Raw genomic sequence first — 9,577 nt, 5'->3', positions numbered from 1 at the left:
GCGGGAGAGTGAATGTGAAGGTGCGAGATGGAGCACGAGAGCGAGCAAGTGCACAAGGGAGTGAGAGAGTGCGCGCACGTGATGCTGTTGTGTCGTCTCCGATTACCGGGAAGGGGGCGGTTCGGGGCGGGGGGATGGTGGGGGGATGGTGGGGGGATGGTGGGGGGGTGGGGGAGTGTGGTAAAACACAACCTGCAACTCTGTCTCTCTCTCCCTCCACCCGCAAGGGGAGCACCTGCCCACACCGCACCCCCACCTCTCAGCGCACGTGTGCGAGCGCACTAACGATTCCCCCCCTCTCCCCTCATTCCCACCGGCCCCCGGTTACCTGCCCGGCCCGCCCCCTGGCTCCCCGTCAAACGCTCCCACAGACGCTGGGCCCTCTCCTGGAGTTCCGGGTCCTCCACCGGCCTCTTGCGACTCCACAGGAAGTTGCTCAGTTCCCGGGCGCAGTCCTCCAGACGCCGGATGGGGGTCTCTGTGCGAAGGGGGGTTGGGGGGAGAGAGGACAGGACAGGATTGGATTAGATTCCCGACGGTGTGGAAACAGGCCCTTCGGCCCAACCAGTCCACACCCATCCTCCAAAGGGTAACCCACCCGGACCCATTCCCATCATGCACCGACAACTACGGCCAATCCACCCTAACCTGCACATCCCTGGGCACTATGGGTAATTTAGCACGGCCAATCCACCCTAACCTGCACATCCCTGGGCACTATGGGTAATTTAGCACGGCCAATCCACCCTAACCTGCACATCCCTGAGCACTATGGGTAATTTAGCATGGCCAATCCACCCTAACCTGTACATCCCTGGGCACTATGGGTAATTTAGCATGGCCAATCCACCCTAACCTGCACATCCCTGGGCACTATGGGTAATTTAGCATGGCCAATCCACCCTAACCTGCACATCCCTGGGCACTATGGGTAATTTAGCACGGCCAATCCACCCTAACCTGCACATCCCAGGGCACTATGGGTAATTTAGCACGGCCAATCCACCCTAACCTGTACATCCCAGGGCACTATGGGTAATTTAGCATGGCCAATCCCCCCTAACCTACACATCCTTGGACTGGGGGGGTGCTGCGGCCTTGCTTGTAGGTCACCCTGCAGTGGGGTGGGAGAGGGGGGAGGACCTTATTCCACACCAGCCCCACACAACCCCAACCCTCTCTCAGACCCCCCCCAGAAGAGGGGAGAACCGCAGCAGACCCCACCCCCTCACAGCGCCCCCTGGAGGAGGGGAGGGCCTTATCACAGACTACCCCCTCACAGCGCCCCCTGGAGGAGGGGAGGGCCGTATCACAGCCTACCCCCTCACAGCGCCCTCTGGAGGAGGGGAGGGCCGTATCACAGCCTACCCCCTCACAGCGCCCCCTGGAGGAGGGGAGGGCCTTATCACAGCCTACCCCCTCACAGCGCCCCCTGGAGGAGGGGAGGGGCGTATCACAGCCAACCCCCTCACAGCGCCCCCTGGAGGAGGGGAGGGCCGTATCACAGCCTACCCCCTCACAGCGCCCCCTGGAGGAGGGGAGGGCCGTATCACAGCCTACCCCCTCGAGGAGGGAGGGCATTACCTCCCCTCCCCCAACGCCCCCAAGGGAAGGAGAGGACCTTACCTCCCGTGGGCAGCAGCAGGCGGACCGCCTGGATAAGAGCCTGGGGCAGATGGACGGCTGGAAGGCGGCAGATTCCTGGGTGACGCCGGTGAGGGAGGAGCCCGGAGGAGGGGCTGGGGGAACCCGAGTAACCCTGGGAGAAAATATGGTTGAATAAATAAATAAACATACATATACAATTAAAAACAACCAACATTTTAAGGACATATAAATAACTAGACAAATCACATTAACAATTTAAACCGGACGTATACACTTAATGGTAAGGTCCTGGGGAGTGTTGCTGAACAAAGAGACCTTGGAGTGCAGGGTCATAGCTCCTTGAAAGTGGAGTCGCAGGTAGATAGGATGGTGAAGGCGGCGTTTGGTATGCTTTCCTTTATTGGTCAGAGTATTGAGTACAGGAGTTGGGAGGGTCATGTTGCGGCTGGACAGGACATTGGTTAGGGCCACTGTTGGGATATCGCGTGCAATTCTGGTCTCCTTCCTATCGGAAAGATGTTGTGAAAGGGTTCAGGAAAGATTTACCAGGATGTGGGAGGGTTTGAGCTACAGGGAGAGGCTGGGCTGTTTTCCCTGGAGCGTCGGAGGCTGAGGGGGTGACCTGGTTTATAAAACCATGAGGGGGCAGGGATAGGGGTAAATAGACAAGGTCTTTTCCCCCCGGGGGTGGGGGGGAGTCCAGAACTAGAGGGGGGTAGGTTTAGGGTGAGAGGGGAAAGGGAGCTGAGGGGGTGACTTTCTCACCCAGAGGGTGGTACGTGTGTGGAATGAGCTGCCAGAGGAAGTGGTGGGGGCTGGTACAATGACAGCGTTGAAAAGGTGGATGGGGACAGGGATTGGAGGGGAATGGGCCAAGGGGCTGGCAAACGGGGGCTGGGTTAGGTTCGAGAAATCAGGGTCGGGTTGGGCCGAAGGGTCTGCGTCTCCGTGCTGTACGTCTCTGCGACTCTTCCAGAGAGAGAGAGAAGGTGGTTCAGGGAGTGAGAGACCTCGCAGGTTCTCGCTGAGGGACAGCGCCGGACCCTGGATTAAACAACATTATAATTAAATAACAACGAGTTACAGGAATCAAACGGAAACTCAACGAAGGTTTTTACGGATTAGATTATTTACAAACAACTAAACCACAACAACTCAATAAATAGAGCAATAACAACTAAATAAATGAAGATAATGACATAGATTTAATAAATTTTAACAAATTAAATACATAATTCAACAAATTAAATATATAAATCAATAAATTAAATAGTTTTAATCAGTGAAATGTATATTTTAACAATTGACATAAATTTAATAAGTTTTAATAACTGAATAATCACAAAAATTTTAATATTTAATAAAATTGTTAAATAAAACATTAAATAAACAGGAATTTAGCAAAATCAACAATAAATTTATTTCTGTAAATGATAAAAAGTGATTATAAATAGTTTTGAACGTTTAAAATGTGAAAAGGGACAACTTTATAAAAGTTTAGTTAAACCCCAGGCCCCACCCTCAGCGCTAGGCCCTGAAGCCTAAATCGAGTCCCCGCCGCCATGTTGTCCGGGTGCAACCTCCTAGTCCTTCCCCCTCCTCACCGTCATAGTGAATGGGTGTAACATCCTAATCCTTCCCCTCCTCACCGTCATAGTGAATGGGTGCAACCTTCTAATCCTTCCCCTTCCTCTCCGTAATGGTGACCGGGTGTAACCTCCTAATCCGTCCCCTTCCTCACCGTAATGGTGACCGGGTGCAACCTCCTAATCCTTCCCCCTCCTCAACGTCATGGAGACCGAGTGCAACCTCCTAATCCTTCCCCCTCCTCAACGTCATGGAGACCGAGTGCAACCTCCTAATCCTTCCCCTTCCTCACCGTAATGGTGACCGAGTGCAACCTCCTAATCCTTCCCCTTCCTCTCCGTAATGGTGACCGGGTGTAACCTCCTAATCCTTCCCCTTCCTCACCGTAATGGTGACCGGGTGTAACCTCCTAATCCGTCCCCTTCCTCACCGTAATGGTGAATGAGTGCAACCTCCTAATCCTTCCCCCTCCACACCGTAATAGTGAATGAGTGCAACTTGGTAATCCTTCCCCCCCCCCCAAACCCAAATGGCCATGTTTAACGCGTGCGACCTCTTAATCCTTTCCCCCTCCTTTCCCCCCAACCAAAAATAACAAAAGGAAACGTAAACACAACAATAAAAAGCAGGGCAGAACACTCGCCCTTCACTGTGGGCTCACTGATGAGGTTATCTCGTTACCGAGATCGCTCGAAGTTACCGAGCACGGTGACGAAACGTCTGAGGACGAACCTTCCAGCTCAGCGAGCGAACCTTACTCCCAGAACCTCAACCCCGAGCTACAAACCTTTCCAAAACTCGCCGAAAATAGCAACGTTAAAAAATCACACAACACCACGTCATCGTCCAACGGGTTTATTTGGAAGCACTAGCTTTCTGAGCGCTGCTCCTCCATCAGGTGGTCGTGGATTGTTTGTTCGGTCACTCATTAGATTAGCTTACTTACAGTGTGGAAACAGGCCCTTCGGCCCAACAAGTCCACACCGACCCGCCGAAGCGCAACCCACCCATACCCCCACATTTACCCCTTACCTAATACTACGGGCAATTTAGCATGGCCAATTCACCCTAACCTGCACATCTTTGGACTGTGGGAGGAAACCGGAGCACCCGGAGGAAACCCACGCAGACACGGGGAGAATGTGCAAACTCCACACAGTCAGTCGCCTGAGGTGGGAATTGAACCCGGGTCTTAGGCGCTGTGAGGCAGCAGTGCTAACCACTGTGCCACCGTGCCGCCCACATCCTTTAGAATGACCATCCTGGTCTCAGTACTTTCTATAAATCCCAAAACCTTTTTAAAAAAGTTATATTCTCAAGTGAATCTCATCGGTTTTCACTCAGGAAAAGGAGAATATTGTCGAGGAGACGAATGAGGTACAAGATATTAGACTAGAAAGGATCGAGGTTAGTTACGAACAGGTGTTATCAATTCTAGAAGGAGTGAAAATAGACAAGTCTCCTGGGCCGGATGGGATTTTTCTGAGGATTCTCTGGGAAGCGAGGGAGGAGATAGCAGAGCCTTTGGCTTTGATATTTGAGTTGTCATTGTCTACAGGTTTGGTACCAGAGGACGGGAGGGTTGCAAAGGTTGTGCCCTTGTTCAAGAAGGGCAGTAGAGATGACCCAGGTAATTACAGACCAGTGAGCCTGTTGTAGGAAAGGTTTTGGAAAGAATTATAAGAGATAAGGTTTATAATCATCTAGCAAGCAACAATTTGATTTCAGATCATCAATATGGTTTCGTCAAGGGCAGGCCGTGTCTCACAAACCTCACTGAGGTTTTTGAGAAGGTGACCAAGCATGTAGATGAGGGTAGGGCAGTTGACGTGGTGTATGTGGACTTCAGTAAAGCCTTTGATAAGGTTCCACATGGGAGGCTGTTGGAGAAAATGCAGAGGCATGGGATTGAGGGTGAGTTAGCAGTTTGGATTAGAAACTGGCTCTCTGAAGGAAGGCAGCAAGTGGTGGTTGATGGAAAATACTCAGCCTGGAGTCTGGTTACTAGTGGTGTTCCACAAGGATCTGTTTTGGGACCACTGCTGTTTGTCACTTTTATAAATGACGTGGACGCAGGCATAGATGGATGGATTAGTAAGTTTGCAGATGACACTAAAGTTGGTGGAGTAGTGGACAGTGTGGAAGAATGTTACAGGTTGCAGGGGGACTTGGATAAACCGCAGAATTGGGCTGAGAGGTGGCAAATGGAGTTCAATGCAGCTAAATGTGAGGTGATGCACTTTGGGAAGAATAACAGGAAGGCAGAGTACTGGGTCAATGGAAAGATTCTTGGGAGTGTGGATGTACAGAGGGATCTTGGAGTCCATGTACATAGATCCCTGAAAGTTGCCACCCAGGTGGATAGTGCTGTTAAGAAGGCACACGGTGTGTTAGGTTTCATTGGGAGAGGGATTGAGTTCCGGAGCCACAATATCATGCTGCAACTATACACCACGCTGGTGCGGCCGCACTTGGAATATTGTGTACAGTTTCGGTTCCCATATTTCGGGAAGGATGTGGAAGCGTTGGGAAAAGGTACAGAGGAGATTTACCAGGATGTTGCCTGGTCTAGAGGGAAGGTCTTTTGAGGAAAGGCTGAGAGACTTGGGTCTGTTCCCATTGGAGAGTCGAAGGCTAAGGGGGGATTTGATAGAGACGTACAAGATGGTCAGATGGTTAGAGAGGGGGGACAGGGAAATACTTTTTTCCCAGGACGATACGTCAGCTTGTACAAGGGGGCAGAACTACAAACTGAGGGGTGTTAGATTTAAGACAGATATCAGAGGTAGGTTCTCCACTCAGAGAGTGGAATGTCCTACCTGCTAACGTAGTCAACTCAGCCACATTAGGGAGATTTAAGCAATCCTTGGATAAGCACAGGGATGATTTTGAGATAGTGTCGGGGGATGGGCATAGATTAGTTCACAGGTCGGCGCAACATCGAGGGCCGAAGGGCCTGTTCTGCGCTGGATTGTTCTAAGTTCTGTGTCTTACAATCTTATACTCCACAACCACCTGATGAAGGAGCGTCGCTCCGAAAGCTAGTGCCTCCAATTAAACCTGTTGGACTCTAGCCTGGTGGTGCGTGATGTTTTTACCTTTGCCCACCCCAACACCAGCTCCTCCACACCACGAGCGTCATCAGGTGGTTGTGGAGTGGGAGCACGTCAGGTACGCAAAAGGTGAGAGCAGAGAAAGCGAGGGCTGCAGCTGCTGGAGATCAGAGGCGAGGAGCGCGGTGCTGGAAAAGCACGGCAGGTCAGGGCAGCATCCGAGGGGGCCAGGGGAAATCGACATTCCGGGCACAAAACCCTTCATCAGGAATGACCGATAGGAACGATAGGTTGAGCAAACGCAGACTGCGGTTCGGTCTTTCATCTTTTACAAAGCGGGGTTTCAGGTTTTGGGTTCGTGGACGTGTGAATCCCGGGACTGCATTCAAGCCACCTTCTCGAGGTTAATGAGAGGCTTTGCAAAGCTTAAAAATCACCCAACGCCAGGTTATGGTCCGACTGGTTGACCTGGAAGCACTAGCTTTCGGACCGCTGCCCCTCCATCAGGTGGTCGTGGAACATGGCGCGACGACACAGGGTTTAAGGGAAACGGCTGACAGTGTCATGGAATCATCACAAAATACGAGGCAACTTCAGCTAAAAACCGCATAGTTCTCAAACAAATTTAGATGAAGTCTAGGGAGGGTTGCTGAACAGAGAGACCTTGGAGTGCAGGGTCATAACTCCTTGAAAGTGGAGTCGCAGGTAGATAGGATAGTGAAGGTGGCGTTTGGTATGCTTTCCTTTATTGGTCAGAGTATTGAGTACAGGAGTTGGGAGGGTCATGTTGCGGCTGCACAGGACATTGGTTAGGGCCACTGTTGGGATATGGCGTGCAATTCTGGTCTCCTTCCTATCGGAAAGATGTTGTGAAAGGGTCCAGGAAAGATTTACAAGGATGTGGGGGGGTTTGAGCTACACCCAAAAATGCAGCACCTCGCATTTAACTAAATTAAACTCCATCTGCCACTTCTCAGCCCATTGGCCCATCTGGTCCAGAACCTGTTGTAATCCGAGGTAACCCTCTTCGCTGTCCACCACACCCTCCGATCCACTAAATCGTGAGCTACCTTGGGCTCTAAGCCTGGTTTAGATTACTTACAGTGTGGAAACAGGCCCTTCGGCCCAACAAGTCCACACTGACCCGCCACCCACCACCCATACCCCTACATTTACCCCATTTACCTAACACTACGGGCAATTTAGCGTGGCCAATCCACCCTGACCCGCACATCTTTGTGACTGTGGGAGGAAACCGGAGCACCCGGAGGAAACCCACGCAGACACGGGGGAGAACGTGCAAACTCCACACAGTCAGTCGCCTGAGACGGGAATCGAACCCGGGTCTCTGGCGGTGTTGGGTGAATTTTTGTTTTGACGTTGTCGACTGACGTTGAGCTGATTCCATTTCTGAAGCGGGTCCGAGAGGATCTTACGCGGAATTACGTGCAATTTCACAACCAAAGGCCACCTTTCGGCTCGGACGATGCTCTAAAGGCGTGAGGCTAGAGCATCCCGGTCAAGAGTCAGACTGGCTCTGTTTCCAAGGCTGGAATCCCCATGGAGGGACATGGTCCAGCGTCCCGCCAATCAGATCGGCCCGCATCCTGATTGACAGCGCGGCTGGCCAACCGCCTTGGCGGTAGGCGGCGGGACCTGCCGCTTAATCCCGCCCTCCTCGAGCGCTTGGCCCGCCTCGTGATGGACAGTCAGGACGGCCAATAGGAAACAGAGCAGGACAATCGGGTTGCCGCCTCCCGCCCCTTACACACAGCTTCACCCAATCATCCTGGAGAGATTCTGATCGGCAGCGCTGGCGACCAATCGTCGCGGGGATTGCAAGCCCCACCCCAGCAGCGCAGCACGCCTCCCCCTCCATAGCCCAATCGCGTTGGGCCGTCGTCCTGATTGACAGCGGGATTGACCATTAGCCTTCGAAGGTGGCACCCAACACCCCGTCGCTTCCGCAACTTGAATGCCACGTCCCGCCTTTCCGCGGAGACTCGGCCAAACAGAGGCGCAAGCCCCATGACTGACGGCGGAAACAGCCAATGAAACCGAGAGACGCCCGTCCAAGATAGCCACGCCTCCCAGCACGGCAGTTCCTCCCGCCCATTCCTCCGCGATCTGACCAATCGGCACTGGTCACCATCTGGATGGACGGCAGCTCTGGCCAATAGAATGCGCGGTGGTTCTTTTTCCGGGGTGGCGGGAGAATGGCTCGCGCGCTGCCACGAGCCCAATCGTCGCACACCCGCGAGAGCCTCGACCAATCCGCGGGCGGCGACGTCTGACGGTGGCGGGGTCAGCCAATGGAAAAGGGGCACGGTTCCGGCAATGACGGGTGACGGACGGCGGTGACGACCAATAGAACGCGAGGACGTTCGGGGGCGGGGTTTGCAGGGAAGCACCGCGCGCCCCCTCGAGACCAACGGTCGCGCCGACGTCCGCCCAGGGCACCGCCCAGCACGGGGCGCTTTGGCCAATCCGCGGGGAGTCTAGTCTAACTGACGCGGGAGTGACCAATGAGAAGGGGAGACGTCCGGTATTGGCGGTTGATGGACGGGGATGGCGGCCAATCGGCGGCGTGGGTGGTGGGAATGGGGCGGGTTCTTCCATCCAGGAGTCGGCGGCGATGGCGACGGGAAGACGCTCCCGGCAGCGGGAAGGTGAGGGATGCTCCCTTTTCTACTCCATTTAATGTCTCTGTGCAAACCTTTTGCCCTCCTGTGGGTGGGGTTTTATCTGTGGGAGACGTTAGAATGTGTCGTTACCCACACCCGCTCCTCCTAACCCCCCCCGCGTGCTAATCGACAGCTTTCATTTATATATAGCCTGGCACGTCCCAAGTGTCAGAAGGGAGCATCTGGGGAGCAGCACTGCACTCCCTGGAGCGTGGCGGTAAGGTATCCGCCCTCAATTTGTACACAGTCACATCCCCCAGTGTCACACCGCACCCAATTTGTACACAGTCACATCCCCCAGTGTCACACCGCACCCAATTTGTACACAGTCACACCCCCCAGTGTCACACCGCACCCAATTTGTACACAGTCACACCCCCCAGTGTCACACCGCACCCAATTTGTACACAGTCACATCCCCCAGTGTCACACCGCACCCAGTTTGTACACAGTCACACCGCACCCAGTTTGTACACAGTCACATCCCCCAGTGTCACACCGCACCCAATTTGTACACAGTCACACCCCCCAGTGTCACACCGCACCCAATTTGTACACAGTCACATCCCCCAGTGTCACACTGCACCCAATTTGTACACAGACACACCGAACCCAGTTTGTACACAGTCACATCCCCCAGTGTCA

General features: G+C 53.4%; 2 protein-coding genes across 2 annotated transcripts in view; one reads left to right on the top strand and one right to left on the bottom strand.

Moving 5' to 3' along the window:
* Positions 1-3,366, bottom strand: part of mettl17 (methyltransferase like 17) — a 13,743-nt gene extending 10,377 nt beyond the window's left edge. The window contains exons 1-3 of the mRNA XM_060821359.1: positions 3,213-3,366; positions 1,627-1,759; positions 283-478 (exon numbers count right to left, since the gene is read on the bottom strand). Of these exons, the coding sequence (XP_060677342.1) occupies positions 283-478; positions 1,627-1,759; positions 3,213-3,263 (380 nt within the window). The 5' untranslated portion in view covers positions 3,264-3,366. The remainder of the gene's footprint in view (positions 1-282; positions 479-1,626; positions 1,760-3,212) is intronic.
* Positions 3,367-8,837: 5,471 nt separating this feature from the next.
* The window catches only part of parp2 (poly (ADP-ribose) polymerase 2), a 48,209-nt gene continuing 47,469 nt past the window's right edge, over positions 8,838-9,577 (top strand). Inside the window, exon 1 of the mRNA XM_060821358.1 lies at positions 8,838-8,917. Within this exon, the coding sequence (XP_060677341.1) occupies positions 8,884-8,917 (34 nt within the window). The 5' untranslated portion in view covers positions 8,838-8,883. The remainder of the gene's footprint in view (positions 8,918-9,577) is intronic.

Source organism: Hemiscyllium ocellatum (genome assembly GCF_020745735.1).
Source record: "Hemiscyllium ocellatum isolate sHemOce1 chromosome 27 unlocalized genomic scaffold, sHemOce1.pat.X.cur. SUPER_27_unloc_1, whole genome shotgun sequence".
Classification (NCBI taxonomy): Eukaryota; Metazoa; Chordata; class Chondrichthyes; order Orectolobiformes; family Hemiscylliidae; genus Hemiscyllium; species Hemiscyllium ocellatum.
Note: the sequence above shows the minus strand (reverse complement) of the source record. Positions and strands in the feature narration are given on the sequence as shown.